We start from the raw sequence: 24100 nt of genomic DNA on the forward strand, positions 1-24100 counted from the left end.
TCTTTTTTTAAGTGGGCTCCACACCCAACATTGGGCTTGAACTCATGACCCCAAGATTAAGAGTCACATGCTCTACTGCCAGCCAGGTACCCTAGCATTTGATAGTTTTAACATGTACCTCAGAAACTGATAGGACAAGAGACAATGAATCTATAAATACAGAATTGAAATACATGATTAATCTACTTTGCTTAAATAACCTATAGATAACAATACGATTTTCAGCAAATGCAAAATACACATTATTTTAAATAGTACATATCTAACAAACAGCCCATTTTGGGTCCTAATGCAATTGTCAAGTTTCTAAAAATTGAGATCGTTTGGTTTGTTTCCCCACCACCACATAACTAAATTCCAACTCAATGACAGAAAGATAAGCTCAAATTTCCTAATGTTTAAGTATTAAGCAACACATTTCTAAATGATTCATGGGTAAAGGAAGAAATCACAATTGGAAACTAAAAAAAAATATTTTGTGGTATTTAATAATGAGACACAACTTATCAAAAACTTGTGTGATGTAGCCAAAGCAGTGTATAAAGAAAAATTAATAGTTTTCATGAAAAGGCAAATGGTTTGGAAGGCTCAATACTGCTAAGATGAGAATCTTCCTTGAATTGATCTTTACAGTCAATGTAATTCCCATCAAAATAGTAGCAGATTTTTTTAATGGAAAAATCACAAGCCGAATAAAGAACACAGAATAAGGAAAAACTGAAGAACAACAACACAGAAATCAAGACTTACTATAATGCTATAGGAATTAAGACACAGTATAGTATTAGTGCAGGTACAGAAAACTATACCAACAGAACAACAGAGTTCAGAAAGAAACCTGCAATTATTTCCTGTAATTCACTGGAGACAGCAGGGCAGTACATGATCTTTTTAATACATGATGTTGGGTCTAGTCAAGTGGGTATCCATATAAAGAAAATTATATACCTTGATCATATGAAAATTAAGTTGAAACAGATCAAAACCTATGTGAAAGCTAAAATCATCAAGCTCCTAGAAGAAAGCATCCCAGAGCACATTCATTACTGCGGGAATAACAAGGGTTTCCTAAACAGACACAAAATGCATTAAGCATAAGAAGAAAAAAATAATAAACTTGATTTCATTAAATTAAGAGCCTAGAATCAATAAGAGAATAAAAATGCAAGCCACAGATGACACAAGTATCTGTATCCAGTTTATATAAACCAATAAGAAAAAACAGACTACAGAATTTAATATTAGGCAAAACCTTGAACAGATAGACACTTCACAAGGAAGGAAATCAAAATGGTCAATAAGTATATGAAAAGGTGTTCAACACCATTAGTCATTAGAGAAATGCAAATTAAAGCCTCAACAAAGACTATGAATCCAATAAAATGACAGAAATTAAAATGAATAAAGATACCAAGTGTTGACTCTCACAACTGAACGCAGCTCTCTAACACTGTTGGTATAAACTGGTGTAATATTGGGAAAATGTTTGGAATTACTAGAGCTAAATATATGGAAGATACTCTCCTATGCACATGTCTATATATGTACCCAAAAGATTAAATTTTAACATCCACCAAAAAAATACAAGAACATCCAAAGTACTTCAACCATAATAGGTCAAAATTAAAAACAACCCATATTTCTATCAACTGTTGGATATGTAAATAAATCAGAGTATAATCATACAATGGAACATAACACTGTAATGAAAAAGATAAACTTTGATAATTTTAACAATACAGATAAAAAATACAGGCATAAATATCATTGGGTGAAAGAAGTCAGACACAAAAGAGTACAAGGCATGATTCCTTTCATAAGAAGTTTAAAAACATGTAAAATGACCTATGGTGTTAGAAAAGAATAGTGATTATTCTTGACAACAAATTCTGACAGAGAAGAGATATGAAGGAACCTTTTGGAAAATTAACAAATGGTGCTCGCTTCGGCAGCACATATACTAAAATTGGAAAATTAACAAATGTTCTTTTATATATATATTAAAAAAACATTATATTACATTGTATTTGGTTTTTCAAATTATTTTTTTCTTGTGATGAGCACTTTTAAGATTTACTCTCTTAGGTGCAGAGGGAAGTAGAGTGGAAAGGTAACAGGTGTCTCCTGCCCTGGGGGGGCGGGAGATCCAAGCAAACTATGTAATAGCTTTTCGGCCTCCCTGTCAGCAAGGGGGCTAGAAACAGACCCAGCACCCAGCTATAGCCCTGCGTTAGCCTCCAAATCCCAGGTGCCAACACAAATCCCAGGTGTGTGACCAGCTAAAACAGAACAGAGCACAGCAGAGTGTGTTCTCTGCAGGGACACTCACTTGAATGGAGCTGAACCAGTAAGCTTAGTTATTACCAAATTTACCAAACAGGCAAATCAGTCCATCTCCCTAGAAACAGTATTTTTAAGAAATGTCTACACCCAACAAAGGGCTTGAATTTACAACCCCAAGATCAAGAGTCACATCCTCTACTGACGGAGTCAGACAGGCATGTGGTAACATATTATCAATACTTCATTTCTTATTGCCAAAAAATATTCCATTGTGTCAACACACCACAGTTTATCTGTTCATCAGCTGATGGATATTTCAGTTATTTCTACTTTTTTACTGTTGTGAATAATACCATTGTATAATCATTTCTATACAAGGCTTTTTTTCTTTTTTGGACACCTGCTTTCAATTCTTTTCAGTATATACCTAGAAGGTGGAATTTCTGGGTCGTAAGCATGTTTAACACAGTTGTCATACCATTCTACATTCCCATGAGCAATGTATAAGGGCTCCAGTTTCTTGGTCTCAAGGTATGAAGTGGTATTTCATTGTGATTTTGATTTGCATTTATTTCCCTGATGGCTAATGAGCATCCTTTCCTGTGTTTATTGTCTGCTTGTATATCTTTTTTGGAGAAATGTCTATTCAGATACTTTGCCTGGTGGTGGATATTAAGGAGGGCATGTATTGCACGGAGCACTGGGTGTGGTATATAAAAATGAATCCTGGAACAGAAAAAATAAAATAAAATTTTAAAAAATATTCAAGAAAAAAAAGATCCTTTTCCCATTTTTAAATTGGATTATTTGTCTTTTCATGGAGTTGTTAGTTGCATTATTTTTATACTCAGAAAAAACTTTAGGGGTGCCTGTCTGGCTCAGTCGGTAGTCGGATATATGATATGCAAATATCTTCTCCCATTCAGTAGACTGCCTTTTCATTTTGTTGATGCTTTTCTTTGCTGTGCAGAAGATTTTTCAGTTTGATGTAATCACACTTGCTTATTTTTGCTTTTGTTGTCTTTGCTTTTGGAGTCAGATCCAAAAATTCATAGCCAAGACCAATGTCAAGGACCTTACAGCCCATGTTTTCTTCTAGGAATTTTATGGTTTCACAATGGTCTTACATTAAAGGCTTCAATCAATTTTGAGTTAATTTTTATGTATGGTATAAAACAGTAGTTCAGATTCATTCTTTATGATGTGATTGCCCAGTTTTCCCTACATCATTTATTTGAAGACAATGTCTTCTCTGAATTATATATTGACTGTTTTAATTGGTCATTTATGTGTTGGTGTACTTTTGGGTTCTCTATTCTACTGAGATTGAACCATTGTGTTCTATGTGTCTATTTTTATACCATTACCATACTGTTTTGAAAAATTCTAGCTTTGTAATATAGTTTGAAATCATGGACCACAAATGTTCTATATCTTTATCTGAGTACTGCTTTCATGGGTATATAAATACATAAAAATTAATCAAATCTTTCACTTAAGATTTGTGCACTCTCCATTAAAATTTTTTTTTAAATACATGCTTGCTTTTTTTTAGATTTTATTATTTATTTGAGAGAGAGAGAGAGGGAGAGAGAGGGAGAGAGATCACAAGTGGGGGGCAGGAAGAGGGGAAGCAGGCTCCCCACTGAGCAGGGAGCCCGAAGTGGGGCTTGATCCCAGAACCCTGAGATCATGACTGGAGCAGAAGGCAGATGCTTAACTGACTGAGCCACCCAGGCACCCATAAAAATATATGTTTTCCTTCCACTGTGTTCATATCTATTCCTCTCTGAATTTTCTTGTTTAAACCCCCATTATCTCTTGTGTGAATTACTATAATCGATTCCCAACAATCTCCTCAGCCTTAGACTTAAACCTCTGAAGGTATACACTGGTTAGAGAATAAATTCTAAATTCCTTAGCATTTTATTCACTTAAAGCTCCCTTGAAAGAAACCTCAAGTAACATTTCTAGGTACATTTTTTTCTAAAAGGGCAATTTGAAAATATATACTTATTTTTAAATGTTTATGTTTTTTTAATCCAGCATTTCTATTTCTAGGACTTGTCTCTAAGGAAAAAACAGATATACATAGAAATTTAGCTATAAAAGTTTTCACAGTATCAAAAAATAGAAAAAAAATACCCAGCCAAACAGCAGATGAGTATGACAAATCTTAATATATCCAAATTATAAAATTATAAGACTTTCTGACAAAATATAATATCAAAGAGAAAAATTTGGTTATCAAGTAGTATGTATAATATTAATTAGAAAAAGAAAATTTGATATTATTTCTAGGAAATGAGTTTATAAGCAAATTTTACCTTCTTTTCTATCAATACTTTCCAAAGTTATCTACAGTTTGAAAAAGTTTGTAAAAATTTTATAGTAAGAACTAAGCAAAGTTATTGGAATAGATCAAATATAAATAAGATAATTTAGCAAGATTGACTGGAAAGAAAGAAAAAACACGCACAGGCAAATAATTATATGATAAGACAGGGAAGAAAATTAACAAACTGACAGGGGAAAAAATTAATAAAAATTTCCCAGTCACTATAATAAAGAATGTTAAACACGTTTTCTACTTTTCCTGAAAAGTAAAACCCTAAATGTTATGATTTATTTTTTCAAGGATGAGCTTTTTGTCAAACTTCTTTTTATTTATTTATTTATTTGACAGGCAGCCATCACCAGTAGGCAGAGAGGCAGGCAGAGAGAGAGAGCTGGACGCAGGCTCCCTGCTGAGCAGAGCGCCCGGTGCAGGGCTCGATCTCAGGACCCTGGGACCATGACCTGAGCTGAAGGCAGAGGGTTTAAACACTGAGCCACCCAGGCACCCCTTTTTGTCAAATTTCTAATAACAAATCATTATTTTGAATCTATTATATGATAGGCACCATGCCAATCATAAGGAATACAAAGCGAAGGGAACACTGACACCGGACAGGTTAAGAAACAAGGCTATCCTTTCCTCTGTTAATGTGGAAAGTCACCTTTGATGCCTATATCATTGGCCAAGATTTTGGTTGTCCTCTTCAAGAGGATTTGTTAATTTATTCTACATTCCCTAATCCCAGTCTGCTTTTCGCAGTGACTTCTGTTCACACAGAATATCAAGGGATAAACTCATAACCAGGCCAAGATTATTCTAATGTGGACTTCTAGACTATGTGATACAATAAAGGGAGGGAATTCTTTCTATTTTCTAAATTACTTATACCTTTCCTTCAAATGTATTCCCATTCTTTTCCTGATTCTGAATCTGTTTTGCTGTGTGTTTAAAATATCCAACATTTAGTCCCCACACCCTCTTAAATCCATATAAAATTACACAGAAAAACATCTGAAATATATCGACTCCACTAATTATAATACCTTCAAAATCTTTATTTCAAGGTTCTTTTTCTCTTGACTGTAACTCATTCCCAGGAACAGCACTCCAAGATGAACAAAGAACTCCAATATATGGACTTAGCAGAATTTTGCAGTTCAGGATCCTGCCTTCTGTGACAATATAGTTTCCTTAGTACCTTTTACATAAATCATAACCCCTCCTCCTCTTTATGGTAGGGATAGTCCATAGGCATCACTGTGGACTTCCTGGTCTCTCACCCATTATAACCCCATCTCTTATTAAATATCAACAATACCACACTGCGCTCAAGATGTGAATATTCCTAGAAGAAATCACACAACTTTCCTGACAGGTTTCACTTTAAATTCCTTACCTTAATTCTCAAATGGGCATTCTGCTTGCTCTACCTGGCCTTCTACATTTTTCTAGTTATATTTATTCACAAACGGACCAAGATGACTATTTCAAACTATCTCCTCTTTACAAAAATCTTCAGCACCATCCATCGACCCTGAGAATCTAAATTCAGACACAGCCAACCACCCCTAAACTTATCAACTTGCCAGGATGTGCAACCACCCCAGTTTTTTGTTACAATGTTTTCTATTACAATGAAAGCAGCTTCCCAGTTTCTAAAGACAACTCAATTCTTCCACTTACATTCTATCCCCTCTCAATTGACTTATCTACTCCAGGACCTTCCTACTACAATGATTTTTTTCTCTCCCTTAAAATCATCTTTTCTTCTTTCGTGGTTCATTTCTATCAACATACCAACAGCATGCCCTAGAATATCCCATTAAAAAAGAAAAACCCTCCCATGAACTGTAAGCCCCCTCTACATCTACTGCCAATTTCTCTAGCTCCATTACAAGGCTAAAAAGTTGTGTGCATTCACGTCTTCACTTTTACACTCTACAGTCTCTCATCAAACTGCTCCAATGTGGCTTCTGTCCTGGACAAAACTCTTGTTAAAGCCCTCAACATCTTCCATGTGGCCAAATTTGTAAGTAACCATTCCATCTTCACTTTGCTTGACCTCTCAACACCATTCAAGGGAACTGATCACTCTCATCTTTAACAAGCACTTTCTTGCCTTTTCTGGTACCACATTCTCTTCACTGTCCTACCTCATTCACCATCCCTTCCAGTCTTCTACGTGGGCCCCTTCTATTCTGGCCAACTACTAAATGTTGGCACATCACAGAACATGGTCCTAGGCCCTGTTCTTTCTCAATGATCTTTTCTCTGGGGGAGCCTGGGTGGCTCAGTGGGTTAAAGCCTCTGCATTCGGCTCAGGTCATGATCTCAGTGTCCTAGGATGGAGCCCCGCATCGCATCGAGCTCTCTGCTCAGCAGGAAGCCTGCTTCCCCATACCTCTCTCTGCCTGCCCCTCTGCCTACTTGTGATCTGTCAAATAAATAAATAAAATATATTTTTTAAAAAATGATATTTTCTCTGTTTCATTCATTTCTCTGTTTAATTATGTACATGTTGATGGCTACAAGAGTCAAATGCCTGCTCAATATTTCCATGTGATTTTTTTTAGGAATCATCTCAAATAGATCTCCTCTGAGACTATGTAATTTCCCTCCCAAAATATGTTGACTACCTCCCCCAAGTTTGCCCATCACAATAAATGATGCAATATCTATAGTCTTCAAGCCCCAAATATTGGAGTCAGCTTTGATTTTTCCTGCTTCCTTATGCCCCAAAACAATGTGCTTTCAAGTTCTACTCACTGTACTATTGAAATACTTCCCATTGCCCACTTCTCTAAATCTACACTTGTTCATCTGAGCCATTATCAGTTTCACTTTTTGCATGGACTATAGCAACAGCCTTTTTCTTTCAATATTTTCTGCACTTAGATACACTTGTACTCCTTACCATGGCCTACATGACTTTACAGATTTGTCTGCTGCCTATCTTTTCTGCCTCATCACTTGTTACTATCTTTCTTCGCTCACTGTACTTCAATCACATTTAAATCTGGTAGTGTGTTCATATCAGTGTCTAAAGCACACTAAGCTTGTTCTCCCTCTCAGGGCACTACTGATTTATTATTTTCAGATGGGACACTCTTTCCATGGTTCTTTGCATAGCTAGATCCTCCTCCTCTTTCATGTCTCAGTTCAACTACATGTTGACAAAGAGGCCTGTCTTGCTCAACATATTTAAAGTAACAACTCCACTACCAACTGCGGTCACTCTCCACTACATTACTACCACCACATTACTATCTGAAAGTATTTTATTCATTAGGTTACTTACTACCTATAGATTTCCATATTAAGATAAAAATCTCATAAAATAAAGAACCTTCTACTAGGAATTGCTGAGTTCCCAATATATGGCACATTACAGGTATGCAATAAAATATGAATGAATGAATATTATTTTACTAAATTCTTTTAGTACTGTGTACCTTGAAATTGATTTTAAATAACTTCAGCTTATTCATTAATTTAACAAACATATATTAAGTGTCTACACTGTCCTAGGGATAAAACTGTGACAGAAACATATAAAGAAAAATAGTTTTCTATCTTCATGCTAGTAGGGGAGATAGTGTAATGCTGTGTGACAAGTATTTAAGTAGTAGTCTGCTTCAAATAGATGAGTGAGTGAGCAACAAGGAGAGAGAAAGCATGTTCCAGTGAGGGGAAACATACTTAACTGAAGGCAGAAAGAGTCATAAAACAACAGACCAATTATACTTTCTGTATGTTGGCCAGCTATCTTCCTAGAATTTTTTTTATTATATTATTGGAATGGATTCATATCTTCATCTTTTTTGGTTTATTTTTCATTCTGCTGGAGCTGTAGCTTAGTGCTTAGAATAGCCTACAGGCTACAGAGAACAAGGAACCTGACTACTGAAACATTAAATTGAGTTTTTTTAATTACTCTGATGATTACCCCTTGGTCTTTCCATGCTTTTTGCATTTGTCAGTTTGGGACCTGAAGGACTTCAGGATCTATACTTTTCATTATAGCATGTGATAAAAATGAAAAAGGTGTGCTAAGTATTAAAAGAGGTATATATATATATGTTTCAGAAATACTTTCAACAAAAAACAATAAACAAGAGTGAGCAAATTAAAAGGACAGTTATTGATTTTAGATATTTGTAATGACTCAATTCCAAAAATAGTGGTGAATTAAGATTTTCTACATGGTGTTCAGGTTATAGAAATTTATGTCACTAATTCAGCCTTGATAGATCAACAACACAGTGAAACCAACATCTAGAAGACAATAAAGAAAAGGAAGCCCACGGAAAAGACAAAGGATGTTGCGATGTTTAATCTGGGAGAGACAAAACAGAACTAGTATCTGCTTTTGCCTGCCTATGCGCTAACCCTGTTTTTACCTTACAAGCTCCTTTTTACATAGTTTCATTGATCAAGCCTGGCAAGACAAAGTCTGATTCTTATCAGTAGGTAAGAATTAAGTGAGTTCAAGATCCATAAGCATATTATCCATTATGCCTGGAGTTGATTCCAAACACATACATAGAGAATTTACCAATTATCTTTGTTATATTCTAACTCTTTATGACAAGTCCTCTGCTTTGGTGTTTTGAATATATTTTGTCAATGCCCCTGGCCCATTTGGCCGAAGTCCATATCCCAACCTCCATACCCATGCCTAATTTATTCAGTTTTCAGGACTGGGCCCCTCACCTACGTCCCAGGTACCAGCTGGGGTCCAATAAATGAAAATCTCTGCAGGATTATCCTATCAACTGTAAGTATCAATGAGGCCCAGCGGCCTGATGCTAGGCCCTGCCCATATCTATGCCTGTACTTGGAAATCAAAAGTCTAAACTAGCCCAATTTAGCTAGAATGCCCTCCCCAATGTAAGTGGGCTTCCACATTCAATCCAATTGGAGGCCTGAAAAGAATAAAAGATTGAGTAAGAAAGAATTCTTTCTCTCTGATCTTTAAACTGGGATATTGGTCTTCTCTTGCTTTCAAACTTAGACTTGGACTAAAACTTACATCTTCAGTTCTCCTGATTTCTCAGGCCTTTGGACTCAGACTGGTATTAATCATTGGTTCTCCTGGGTATCTAGCTTACTGACCAAAGATGTCGAGCTCCTCTGTCTCTATAATTGTGTGTGAGTGTGTGTGTGTGTGTGTGTATATATATATATATTTTGGGGGGTTCTGTTTTCCTGGAGAAGCCAAACTAATACAAATGATTATTTGATTTACTCTAGCTTATAATAAGGTCAGGCCTCAAAGCTCATGAGTTGCCAATCCTGGCCAGTTCTATTCTGCTGCTTATTGATGTCCAGCCTGGACTCAACTGTGCCTCTAGCTGTATGTGCCAGAATTAGGACATTATTGCTCATGTAGATATTTGAATATAGTTGATGCAATATAACTTATCAGTCAAATATTCTGAGGCTAATATGAGTACCAAAAGCAAGACATGAAGAGGAAATGAATATTTAGCTAAATCAAAAATCAGTCAGAGATAAGATTCCTCAATACTGGGTAGTTTAACTAGATAGCTTCTAGAGTTCTATGAAACTTAAGATCCCAGAAAAGTTAGTGAAGAAATGGAAGTTTCAGCTTTATCCCATAATAACATGTATTTCTGCTATTTAAATAAACTATATGAGCACTAATGGGCCAAAAAATGATGAAGAAAAAATTAAAGATTGGTTGGTAAGATAATTCTTTAATCAAACAAATACAAATTACAATTTTAATTTATCCTATAAAAGATTTTAAGGCACTCAGTTCTCAGCTTGTTATAGAAAAGATATGGGAGAAGAATTTGAATAAATAAGAGTATTAGGATTTATCAGAAAAAGATAAGATTTTAACAAGGCCATTTCAAGTAAATAAATGATTTTAACTTGATTTGAAAAACAAAGTAAATTAGATTTTTATATACAAAAATCAAGAAATTCTCACTGAATCTGAAAATTTTTAGTAGCTACATAGAATGGGACTAAGGTAACCCTAGCAGTACACAGAAGATAGAGTGTAATTAGAAAACATTTGATGCCAAATAGCAGCTCTAAAATTAAGGTCAAATCTCTATGGAATTCTTTTCCAAAACTCAAAATCTCAGCCAAATCGTAAGAAAATCATCAGATAAATCCGAATTCAGAGACATTCCACAGAATATCTGGCTAATACCCTCAAAACCATCAAGGTCTTAAAGGAAAAAACGTTTTAAAAAAAGGAGTCCTAAGCTGTTACAGACTAGAGGAGACTGGAGAGACCTGGTAATTAAATGCAATGTGGTATCTTGGACTTCATCTTTAACAGGACTTTAATGGAAAACTGATAAAATCTGAATAATGTCTGGAGTTCGTGGCAATCTACCAATGTGGGTTTATTCATTCTGACAAACTTACCACAGTCGGGAGCAATGGCAAAAGCAGGGCAAACCAAAACTGGGTCAAAGGTATAGGGGGACTCCACATTACACTACCTTTGAGACATTTCTGCAAATCTAAAACTGTGCCAAAATAAAAGGTTAATTTTTTAAAAATTAAGAAAAAAGTTCCCATTCAAACTATAAGTCAGTAATTCAAAAGTTCAATTTTGGAATGATTATGACATAAAAATTAGGATAAATACTATTGAGGCCAGAAAGCTTAAAAACTATGCAAATTAAGTTAATTAAAATAAACTGCTTCATAAAACATAATAACGACATGCAATAGATAGATAAATAATAAATATACTGCAATGATGGATAATATCTATTTATAAATAAAGACATGTTGGTAAATATTGCTAAATGTTGATTTCTTGATGTATCCTGAAAGGCAGCAGGCAAAGGATAGAGAAAGAAGGAATGGGTAGCAGTCAATATTTAATTATGTTCTATGTATTCATTTTTAGTTAACCTAAGAAAATAAGTGATTAAAAAAAAAATCAAATGTTTGAGTTCACACTGTAATTGCCTCCGAGCACTAAAAACCAGTTTGGCTATCTCTTCAACAATACACTGAATGACTCAAGATTGCATACTGTTGGTAGGATACAAAACGGTAAAAGAAGTTGCTCATTTTAGAAGCTTAAAGACTTTTTCCAAATCTAACCTGAAAATAAATGTCAGTTCTCCACATCCAGATAGGATGAAATCATTTGTGGCAAAACAGTGCTCCAGCCAAAAACAACAAAAGCCTGATTAAATTTAAAAATCCAGTTTAAAGACGTCAGAAGGAGGTGGCTGTGACAATGAGTGGAGTGGCCAAGATTCTGAAGAGGGTGGTTTGCAGATCTGGAAGTATTCTTTCCCCCCTTAGTTTTAAAGATTCTGGGCCTGGGCAAGGGCCTGGGAAGCCAGGCTTTGCACACAGGGCTCGTGTCACAGGACAGAAAAATCATCGAAGATTTAGGTAGTTGTGCAGGGTGGAAGTGACACAATTGGAGGTTTGAGACTTGTATCTATCTCAGATCATTTGATAAATCCCAAACCTGTACAGGGGTTGAAATTAAAAAGCTAAGCCCAAAAACCTTTGAAAAGCATAATGGAGTTTTCTACAGTCTTACAATGTTGAGGACATAAACACTGGAGTACAAGCTTTGCCAGGAATAGGGTGGTATTGAGTATCAGCTCTGTTAGGGAAGCCTTACCAAAAGGACCAGGTTGAGCCACAAGTAGACCAAGACTTATCAAAACTTCTATCCATTCTACATGGGAGACAGTAAAGCATCTTAGAGAGTGATGAAAATGAATTAATAGTAAAAAGTTTATGAAGTAGGAGAGAAAAGGGGCAATTGATTAGGTGATAACCTTAAGCAAGCAAGAAAAGACGGGAACTAATACAGAAATACGTTTCCCTTAAACAAGGGCACGTACTAAGTAAGAAATAAAATACAAAAGGCAGAGTATATGGGTATAAATGCAGGTAGGCTGGTAGACTAAAGTGGTCAGAAAAAGCAGAAGTTACTTTTTATACTGGAGAGGAGAGGTTGGATATCTAAGGAGCAAAAAGGGAGATAAAAGAGTCCTTTACAGGGGAGAGTTGAATGGACTAACAAAAGGCTAGAAAAATGGTGGGCAACATCAAGGGCCTACCTGAAGACAGTAATCATGAATTTAAGGGTTAGCTGGCAAATCTGTGTGATACTCCTCTCTATATAAAGCTGTGAAGGTGTTGAACAGGCAGAAGTTAAATTTATAAGGTTGAGGTTTTGCTTGGGGAGTAGGACAAGGGGCCAAGAGAACTGAGGTTATATTAAATGCAAATTGGTGGTAATTAGGTGAGCCCTGGAATCCAAGCTAGTTAAAAAGGGAAGTAGGAACAGGAGAAGTTTGAGAGAATAGAAAAACAAGCGGCAAAATCAACAGAAATGGGTGCCAGTGGAGCTGAATTTGCTAGTCAGAGTTCTGGAGCTAAGTGGAATGGAAAGACAGCAAGTGCTGGTCAGAAACAGGATATGACCGTAGGGCAGATGGCAGAAGCAGAGCAGAACACAGGATCATGAGAGAAGAGAAATGCAAGAAGATGAAGAGGCCAGAATAGTGAAAGAATCATCTGTAGAGATATTTAAATCACCAAGAATTGTTTTTCATAATTCAAAACCACAAGAGTAGGCTGAAGAAAGAGACGAGGAAATACGTCCTAAGATCTTCAAGAAGTGAGAGAAGCAACACAGAGAGAAGTGTGCACAGGACTGTAACGGGAGGGCCTACTGGGCGGTACAATCGGGTGCGTGAGCTTCAAAACTAGATGTGTTTAGAGAGGGAAAAGGAACAGTGATGTAGAAACACTAATGCGGAACAATCCTGTAAGCCCACTGGTGTAACTGCTGTGGGAGGGAATACAATCACTACTTGAGAGGACTGTAAGTAGAAGCAGTATCCTCAGGGAGGTAATCAGGTTTCAGGTAGAGCAGGACGGTGTAAGTCGTGTTCAGAAAAGAATACACTAATAATTTGACTCATTTATCAGTGTTTACTAAAAGGCACTGAATTAGGCACTGGGAATAAAACAGTAATAAAGACATAATCTCAGCCCTCACAAAACTGCGACTCAAGTAAGGAGTTTCATATAAAAGTGATTACTTTAAAGAATATAACTAAATTCGTTTTTTAAATATAACTAAATTTCTATAACAACCTAACAGTTTTATTAAGAAACGAGGATGCATGTATTTGAAGAATGGTCTAACAAAATTTGTGACTATTTTAATGTATCTAATCATTGTGGTATTAATCATATGCTGAAAACTGTTTGAATTAAGACCATGTGGGGAAAAGTCATTTTTTTAACGGTAAAGAAACAGGCGAAAATGCTTTGACAGATACATGCAGTTACCTGAGACAAAGCAGCATCCCGCTCTTCTATCACTGCGTTCATTTCTTCTGCAGTTATTCTCTTTTTACATTCCTTGGTCTTGTAGATTCTATCCACAATTACAGCTCCATTCTTCTGAATAGCTATTCCTGTGTCTGCATTGTTTATTCTGTTCAGTAATTCCTGTAATGTCTACCAACACCATTATATGTTAGTCAGACATGAAGTTTTAATATATTTTATTTAATATAGGGTTTTAATTAATAGGCACATGTGAATTGTAAATTGACTGAGTGAAGTTATTGAATTTTCATATTGCAGCAAAGATGTACATTATTAGTGTGTCAATTCTTCTTTTTCCCACATCTTAGTTCTTGAAACCCACTCAATTGAACTTAAGCCTCTAAGATATAAGACTGACATCAAGAAATCTCCTCAGAGAATGGCTTACCATGTCATTTTCTTCAGGGTTAATATTTTCTAGCCTAGAAAAAAGGGACACAGAAAGCCTGATCAGTAGCATTTCCTTAGTGCAGCAAAATGAGTTCGCTTTTTAAATCTTTAGAACCTCAAGTAATTTCATTCGACTAGTCTTTAGAGTCAACCATGACACTGAACATATTAAAGTGCCACCTGCTCGACTCCATCTTTCAATAATGCTCCATATCTTCTGCACTGACTTCAGACTGTTAAGTTATTAATGTTTACTGCTATATATGACTACAAGGATCAATTGTTCATATGTGCTTAGATGAGGAAAGTTCCCTAGTGATAGAAGCACTACTTCTCATCATTATATTTATTCCTGGACTTTCAATTCTTACCAAAAACTGTATTTCCTCTGGTTTTTTGGACTTCATCACAAATAAAACAAGGCAAGTATTTTTATTGCAAAGTTTAACTATGTTCCCTCAAAAGCAAAGACAAATAATGACCACTAAATTTGAACTGAAAATCTCCTGCTGCTATTTGTTAAAACAAATACATTGTATAGAAAGGCTGACCAAAACTAAAGCACATGTTTTTAGATGACTAATGTTATTTTTCTCTTTCAATACATACTTAGAATTATTCAATCTAAAGCCTAAGGAAGTAAATTCATTCCTCTCATAAATGCATTTTGTTTTAGAAAAGTCATTGTGCTTACTAAAAATGTTTTTTGATGTTGGTGAATTGAACAAATGCAGGAACAATAAAGAAAGAAGCTCTAAATGAGTATCTTAGAAAATGCCAATAATGTAATTTAGGCAATCATTAAATTGGGTAAGTTAAATGAAAATCTGTAATGGGTATTAATAAAATGATGTCAATTTTAGAAATAGCTCCATTATTTTTAAATTGTACTAAAATGTTTAGATATATAAGTTCCCGTTTTCTCATATCCCCAATTTCTGGGCTCCTACAATTTAATATTTACCACCATAAAAAAAGGTTACTTGGAAAAGATATAGAGAAGCAACAAATTTATTACAAAGTTGTTCCAAACTATAGTTCAATGAAATTGCTACATTCATGAAGAGAAATTTAGAAGACTGCATTTTTAATAGGAAAAAAATAAACATACATAAAAAACTATTTTTTAAAGAATTAATTTATTTTAGAGACAAAGTGAGAAAGAGCACAAGCAGAGGGAGTGGCAGAGGGAGAGGGAGAAGCAGGCTCCCCACTGGGCAGGGAGCCCAATGCTGGCGCTTGATCCCAGGACTCTGGGATCATGGCCCGAGCTGAAGGCAAACGGTTCACCAACTTGAGCCACCCAGGTGCCCCTCAAAAACTATTTCTACACATTCTTAAGTGGTCTAAATTTACAGTATGACACAGCAATTTTGAATTATATATACTTAATATATCTCAAACTAGTAATATCCACTTAGATTCACATTTCTTCCAAAATAAATCAACAGTTTTCAAATTCCTGCTTCATAAAAGCTCGTTCTACAAAAACTCTGAAGATAATAATTTTTAATCAATTAAAAAACAGTGAAAAGCACAAGATAACAAAATTCTTACACTTAGGGATGCTTGCGTAAAAGTATTTGAAAAACATCAGTAGCACTTAAACATCATTTTTAAGGAAGTCATATGTAGTGAAAAGTATTTACATTAATGTTGTTCTTTTTAGATGAAATCAGACTAAGAGCTAATTACAGACTAAGAGCTAATTATAGCAGTTTCCAAAGAAGGCTCAATTTAAATTCTTATAAATGTCATAATTAACTTATTAAATTCGATAATTTAAAATGAAAAGATACATGAAAGTAAACATTCAGATTAACAGATTACTGGAAATGCTTGCAAAAAAAAAAGTTTAGATCTCAAGGTTATAAATCTCCTTCTTTTGTTCCAAACAACTTCATATATGATTAGGAAGAAAATAACAGTATAGGAAGGATACCTAATTTGTACATTCAAAATAATCAACACAACAAAGAGTGTATGCAATTTCTATGTGATAACCTGTAAGGTTTTTTTAGGCATTGCAAGGTGAAGAATTATTACTTTAAGGAGAGACGAATGAGTCTGAATGTTTTAAATTATTATCTTTCAACAGGGTATGGTTAAGAGAGTTGTATTAGTTAAGATAGTTGTATTTAGTCTACATACAAACTTCTCTGCTAACAAATAAAATTTTTTAAAAAATAAAATTTTCTTGTCAAAGGTTATATTAAATCCTTTCCACATAAATTTAGCATTGCAGATATAAATAATGTATATGATTGCCCTTAGAAGTACATAATGTATAGTGATTTATCATTTTGCTGATGAGTGAATTTGAACATGTTTTAGTAGGTGTGCCAGGTTTGACATGCAGGCCATGAGGTTTAAGCCAATCATTTAGCATTTATTTAGATCTCAGTTTTGCTTTACTATTCTTCATAACCTTCTTAAAGATTTTACTATTTTGAATAACACAGAGGACTTTGGGTGAAGGAGAGAAGTGAGTTGGGAGAAATTAGAAGTGAGTTGGGGAGACGAACCATGAGAGACTGTAGATTCTGAGAAACAGGGTTTTGGAGGGGATGGGGTTCGGGGGGTTGGGAAGGCTTGGTGGTGGGTATTAAGGAGGGCATGTATTGCATGGAGCACTGGGTGTGGTGCATAAACAATAAAATCTTGGAACACTGAAAAAATAAAATTTAAAAACAAAACAAAACAACATCAAAAATTTTACTTATTTATTTGAAAGAGAGCAAGCACAAACTAGGGTGGGGGAAGCTGAAGAAGAAGCAGGCTCCTGCTGAGCAGGAAGCCCATTGTGGGACTCCATCCCAGAACGCTGAAATCATGACCTGAACTGAAAGCAGACGTTTAAACAACTGAGCCACCCAGGCACTCCTAAACTTTAAAATTGATCTCAATTTTGCTCTATGGTTATCCCTGTAAGTACAGTGATAAATGGTCATTAAGAGAAAACCAAAACTTTAATGAAAATGAGCAAGTGGTTAATCTGAGATATGAAAAATTCATACAAACAAGTAACTTTCAATATAAACATGAGTCTGGAAAGAGAAAAAGCTAATATTTATATTTTTCTATTTGTATTTCTTTAAAAGCTTCAGGAAGTACTTGTCATGGATATCAAAGATTAACTGCATCATAATTTAGTCTCAACCAGATTATTTACCGCAGAGATCAGCAAACTTTCTGTAAACAGTCATATAATATTTTAGACTTTGCTGTATGTTCTCTGTTGCAGCTACTAAATGCTGCCTTTGTAGTACAAAAGCATCCAAAGATAATATGTAAATGAACAGGTGTGGCTGTGCTACCATAAAACTTTATTCACAAAAACAACAGGAAGGATGGATGTCCACCACAGGTCTTTACTTTGCACATCCCTGATATAGAGCACTGGAAAATGGGACGAGATCTTTGATGTTAAAACACTGTTTAAGTGCCAACTGTGACTTATTTTTCTGAGTTGGATCACTCAATACCCAGTTAAAGACTAATCACCTAAAAAACTGGATTTTAGAAAATAAAATTCAGTCTTACTAGTACATCACCTACTGTATTACTTAAGAAAACATAAAAATTAGACAAAAACCTACTTTTAGAAAAAAGAAGATAATTTGAAACAGTTTATCAGGTTTCCTATTTTCTATATAAAATGACTTGTTAGAGGTTTAAGGTTTATTAGCAGCATGTGTAACATATAAGGCTTTACTGGCTTAATAAAGACTTAAAGTAATAGTTGATGTTATATGTAATACAGCTAACAAGCTATAAATTATATATCATTAAAAGGAAATTTGCAATTATACAAAAGAATATCATCCTTTTGGAAACTAAATTATGCCTTTAACAGTCTAACCAGACATAGTCATGATAATGAGTAAGAATTTTGCTGAAGTAAATGTCCATGGGCTCAAGTTTCAATTGATTTCCTATACCTTGCATATTCTGACTGACACCCCTGCACGCTAAGTGAAAAGACACATGCATGAAATGTCACATTTCTTGATTTATCCCTAGATCAGTCGATATCGTGTCTTTCCTTTCTGAACCTATAGTCATTCACCTTGTTCAATGGGAAGAAGTTAAACTTTGACCTCAAATGATAAAAGGAACTAGTGATCACCCTAATCAAAAAACTCTGAAATGTTTATTTTTATTCTCTTTCATTTTTACACAGTATCACCTTAATATGTTAAAAAGAAAAACTGAAGACACTGAGATCACATGATCTCAAAAGCTGGAATATACATACACAAATGTATCTGTATTAGTAAGTAAATTTTAGTCATTTTAACTTGAATTCTTTTTACTTTTTTCCTAGTTTTGGCTAAAAGTGAAAAGAAAAAAAGCACTGAAGATTCAAGGGGTAGGGGAAGGCAGACATGGCAGAATATAAGAAAAAACAGACATCACAAAAAGACAGAAGTAGATCAGAACTGGCAAAGATGAAAAGAAAATGACAGAAAGAACTTGTAACCTAGTGCCTCCAAATATGCTTTTCAGTCAAGCAAAGCTCAATTGGTTCTACCTTAAGGAATTCACCTAAAACGCACTACTGAAAGTTCAGAACCTACAGATGCCAACTGAGTAGAACGGAGCATCCACAGTGACATTTAAAACTACGCTGACAGGGGCGCCTGGGTGGCTCAGTGGGTTAAAGCCTCTGCCTTCAGCTCAGGTCATGATCCCAGTGGGATCAAGCCCCATGTTGGGCTCTCTGCTCAGCAGGGAGCCTGCTTCCTCCTCTCTCTCTGCCTGCCTCTCTGTCTACTTGTGCTCTCTGTCTGTCAAATAAATAAATAAAATCTTTTAAAAAAAACAACAACTCTGCTGACATATGCAGACATAACAAGCTGTTGTTCTTCCCTCCTATGTATTTTTCCTGATCTCCCCAATCCGCACCCCTAGACTATAAAACTGTAGGAGTGGACTACAACATGTTCCAAAGAAACATTAATTATTCACATCAATTAATATTATTTTAAGAATTTATGCAGTTATTTCTTTAATGTCTGTCTCCTCAAGTATACTGGGATCATAATGCTGCATTCTGAGTAACCTGACAGTACACAGTCAATAATTTTTTTTTTAAAGATTTTATTTATTTGACAGACAGAGATCACAAGTAGGCAGAGAGGCAGGCAGAGAGAGGGGGAAGCAGGCTCCCTGCTAAGCAGAAAGCCCGATGTGGGGCTCGATTCTAGGACCCTGGGATCATGACCTGAGCCAAAGGCAGAGGCTTTAACCCACTGAGCCACCAAGGTGCCCCTCAATAAATATTTATTGAATGGATTAAATAAACTAAAAGAAAAGGCTTGGGATTGAGTGTTTTTCTTTTCTCCCTTTCCCACTTCTCCCTTTAATATAAATGCTACAAAGAACAAATGAAGAAGGGTCTGCCTTGGGGAACCTTAATTTTAACATATTATAATACAAACTGGAAACAAATGTATGCACAAATTAAAGTAGAAAATTGAAGGCTAAAAAAAATAGAAAAATAGAAAGAGAGATTCAAATTAAATTGAGCCATCGATTAAAGAGAGAATGAATAAAACTAAGAGACCAAATCAGTAGAGGCTCTAAGGAAAAAGTTTTGATTTGGGTACGTGGGCAGATGGTTGGGACAAGGGATCAAGGCAAAATAAGGTTTTTAAAAATGAATTAATATTTCCATTTGGTAAGTTTGAGTCACCTATGCAAGTCTGAGATAGTTAAGTCCTACAATGTGTAATTGACTTTGACTCCTTGGATAAGTGGTCAACCACTCAAAGTTTTTTCACCTATAAAGCACAAACATCATCCCCTTGAGGAGTTGACATTGTATAAAAAGCTGATTTGTTATCTTTGGGATGTGATTTTGATTTCTGAAAGAAACAAAATCTATTTAGAAGCAAATTTCATGAATAAAATTGGTAATGGGGGTGCCTGAGTGGCTCAGTCAGTTAACCATCTGCCTTCAGCTCAGGTCATGATCCCAGAGTCCTGAGATAGAAGCTGAGCAGAGAGTCCGCTTCTCCCTTTGCCCCTGCTGCTCTCTCCCACTCATGCTTTCTCTCCCTCCCTCTCTCAAATTAATAAATAAAATCTTTTTAAAAGATTGGTAATCAACTGAGGTAACAAGATTCAGAGTCATGAATTACATGTAAATACTGTGCAGCGGGTGATAAACTGAATGTAATAGTACTTCCAAATTTCCAAATTCCCAAAGAAGAGTCGTAAAGATATAATGAAAGTATTGAAATACTGAAAAGTATTTATTGAAATACTGAAAGTACTGAAATAAAAAAGGCGTCTACTTTTTAAAGTTATGTTTAAAAACATTTGGCCCCGGGCTCCTGGGTGGCTTAGTTAGTAAAGCATCTGCCTTTGGCTCAGATCATGATCCTTCTCTCTTTGCCTGCCACTTCCCCCGCTTGTGCTCTGTCAAATAAATAAAATCTTTAAAAAGTAAATAAATAAAAACATTTGACCCCAGCAAGTGTTTTTGTAGATATAAATAAACTGATTTTAAAAGGCATATGGAGGGACGCCTGGGTGGCTCAGTGGGTTAAGCCTCTGCCTTCCGCTCAGGTCTTGGTCTCAGGGTCCTGGGATCAAGTCCTGCATCCAGGCTCTCTGCTCGGCAGGGAGCCTGCTTCTTCTCTCTCTCTCTCTCTCTCTGCCTACCTCTCTGCATACTTGTGATCTCTCTCTCTCTCTCTCTGTCAAATAAATAAATAAATAAATAAATCTTAAAAAAAAAAATAAAAAAATAAAAGGCATATGGAAAAGTAAAGGTACTAGAATAGCCAAAACAATTCTGTAATAAAAGAGCAAAATTAGATGGCTCAACATTATCCAATTTCAGACACTATAAAGATTCAATAATCAATACCATGTGGTATTGGCAAAGGAACAGATGCACAGATCAATGGAAGAGAAAATAAAGTCCAGAAATTAATCCATACAAATATAGTCAACTGAGTTTGAAAAAGGTACAAGGAAACTTAATAGAGAAATGATGGCCTTTCCAACAAATGGTACTGGAATAAATGAATGTCCATACACAAAAAACAAGTACCATCTACCTTACACAAAAATTAACTCAAAATAAATCACAGATCTAAATGTAAAACATGAAACTTATAACCTACAGAAGGATTTTAAAAAGCCTGTATAACCTTATATATAGCAATGAGTTTTAGATTCAATACAAAAGTACAATACATAAAAGAAAAAAATCAATAAACTGAATTTCGTCAATATTTAAAACTTATGTTCTGCTAAACACATCGTTAAGAGAACAAAAGCATTCACTGTTGATGGGAACACAAAATAGTGTAGTATAGTTACTCTGGAAGATATTGTGGCAGTCTCTTCTAAAGTTAACATAGATTAAATAGAGGCCCCAGGAATTATGTTACTAGGTTTAGCCAACTGATTTGAAAGCATATGTCCACACAAAACCTGTATGCAAATACTTATAGCAACTTTATTCAAAATTGTCAAAAATTAGAAAAAAGAAAAGAATCACCAGGAGGTGAGAGGATCGTAGGATAGTATGAAGACTATGAAAAAGTGCCTGAGTATATTACAAACTATATTACATAACTTCACTGAAGGATGTGGAAGGAAAAAAGAAGAGCCATTCTAAGTAACTTTGGAAAGTGGTACTTTGGAACCTGTAAGATTAAAGACTAAAGGAACTATATATGAACAGTGTACTCTAGTAAGAGAAGTTGTTTCTCATGGGGGTATACGAGTTATAACATATACTGGGGTCGAAGAAATAAGGAAATGATGGATGGTGGATATGGAAACCAGGTTTCTTATTGTTGGAGGAAATTATGCATAAGAAAAAGGAGAAAGCCAAAATGAACTATGTAGCACTGGATTAGTCAGAGAAATAAGTATAAACTCAAATTTAGCTTAATAAAGATCCAGATAGATACATAGATAAATATTTCATATATGTGCATGTATATCAATTAGTATACATATATATAAATTTTGTAGCTCTTTCCACTGATTGGGACTAAAAGTAGTCACACCAAGTAACAATGAGCACACCTAGCATCCCAATCTTGGTTTCTAATACCATTTTCCAATAGAAGGAATCACAGCCTTTTGAGGAATGGCTGAGTTTATGGATGAGGTACATCCCTATACATCCCTACACATCCCTACAAGACATGGCCCCAGGGGCATTCTGTGGTGCCAAAGAAGTAAGTGTTGAAAAATCAAAAGGATGGGGAATGTGTCAAAGGGATATGGAGGTCAACCAGAAGAGCTTCCAATGGCCAAGCTGCAATACTTCAAGTGACAAAATAAACAACACAGTATTAGATTATAATCCAAAGTATTAAATGAGTACCCATGAAGTCTATACTAATACAAACAAACAAAAAAATAAATAAATGAAGGAGAAGAGACAAATCTCTTGTACTGAAGAATTATAAATAATTTGTGTAGATATTTTCCATGAGGGAAGTAGAGCTCAATTAACATCTCAATCCACAACCCTTTCCCCACCTCAGAGTACGGGCTTCACTTAAGTAATCTGCAATTAAGTAATCTGAAATCTTTCATATTTCAAAGAATATGAAAGGGGAATTTTGGTAAGTAACATGGAGAAACATGGCAAGCACTACCTTTGGCTAGGTGACCAAGATTAACATCACTGATGTTAAATCATGTTGATAGCATAATGTTGAAATAATATGATGAGAATGGCACTTTAGTCCTGTACTCTTGCTCTCCCCAAAACCCATACCTCAGTCTAACCATGTGAAAAAAATTCCTAAAATCCCAAATTGAATAATATTCCATCAAATGCCTGACTAATAATCCTGAAAACTGTCCAAGTCATCCAAAACGAGGGAAATCTGAGAAAATATGACTAGACTAGGCAAAGGAGACATAGCAACTAAGTTAATATGGGATCCTGGATGGGATCTTAGAACATAAAAAGGACATGAGAAAAATTAGTGAAATCTAAAGAAAGTGTAGAGCTTAGTTACTAATTATGTACCACTGTGCTTTCTCCCCTGTGACATATGTAACCATAATAATGTAAGCCATTAACAAAAAGGAAAACTGGAGAGTGGTTGTATGGAAACTCCCCTGTACTATCTTTGCAAATTTTCTGTAAATCTAAAAGTATTCTAAAATAAAAGTTTATTGGGGAAAAAAAGGAAGTCTAAGTAAAGACTGTGGAGTGAAATCTGAACACAGAAATTTGCCACATGAACAGAAGATAAAAAATTAGTCAAACAGTAAAGGAAGTAAGACATCACATGGTAATTCTTAAAAGTAGGATAGAGAAATGATGATTTGGGCCAAGTTCACCAAACCTCCCCTTTTATACCTAAAAAAAAGGTATGGAGAAAAGACAATGAGTTCACCAAATCCTGAGAATTTTTCACTAATACTGCACAGCTTAGAAATAACCTGAGAGACCAATGAGTTGTATAGATAGCCCAGAGAAAAGTAAAATCCTTCCTGAACAGAAGAATCCTGTATTACAGAAGACTCTTTACAAAGGAAGGAAGAAGCATCAGAGTGGACCATTTTCCACTATACCAGTGGAACAAATAAAAGCCCAAAAGTAATACTCCACAGAACCTAGATATACACAAGAACAGGTAGAGTGAGCTCATGGTCCACTGCAAGATACCCCACAAAACCCCGCAGGCAGGCACAACCTGCAACAAAAGGGGTATATAGCCTAAGGGA

General features: G+C 35.3%; 1 protein-coding gene across 6 annotated transcripts in view; it reads right to left on the reverse strand.

The window, feature by feature from the left end:
* MIPOL1 (mirror-image polydactyly 1) overlaps positions 1-24100 on the reverse strand; it is a 314513-nt gene that overhangs the window by 195511 nt on the left and 94902 nt on the right. For all 6 annotated transcript variants that reach the window (XM_082737780.1, XM_082737783.1, XM_082737784.1 and 3 more), the window contains 2 exons: positions 14379-14412; positions 13949-14119 (listed from right to left, as the gene is read on the reverse strand). In XM_082737780.1, coding sequence (XP_082593906.1) covers positions 13949-14119; positions 14379-14412 — 205 coding nt within the window. The remainder of the gene's footprint in view (positions 1-13948; positions 14120-14378; positions 14413-24100) is intronic.

Source organism: Mustela nivalis, assembly GCF_964662115.1.
Source record: "Mustela nivalis genome assembly, chromosome: 6".
Lineage (NCBI taxonomy): Eukaryota > Metazoa > Chordata > Mammalia > Carnivora > Mustelidae > Mustela > Mustela nivalis.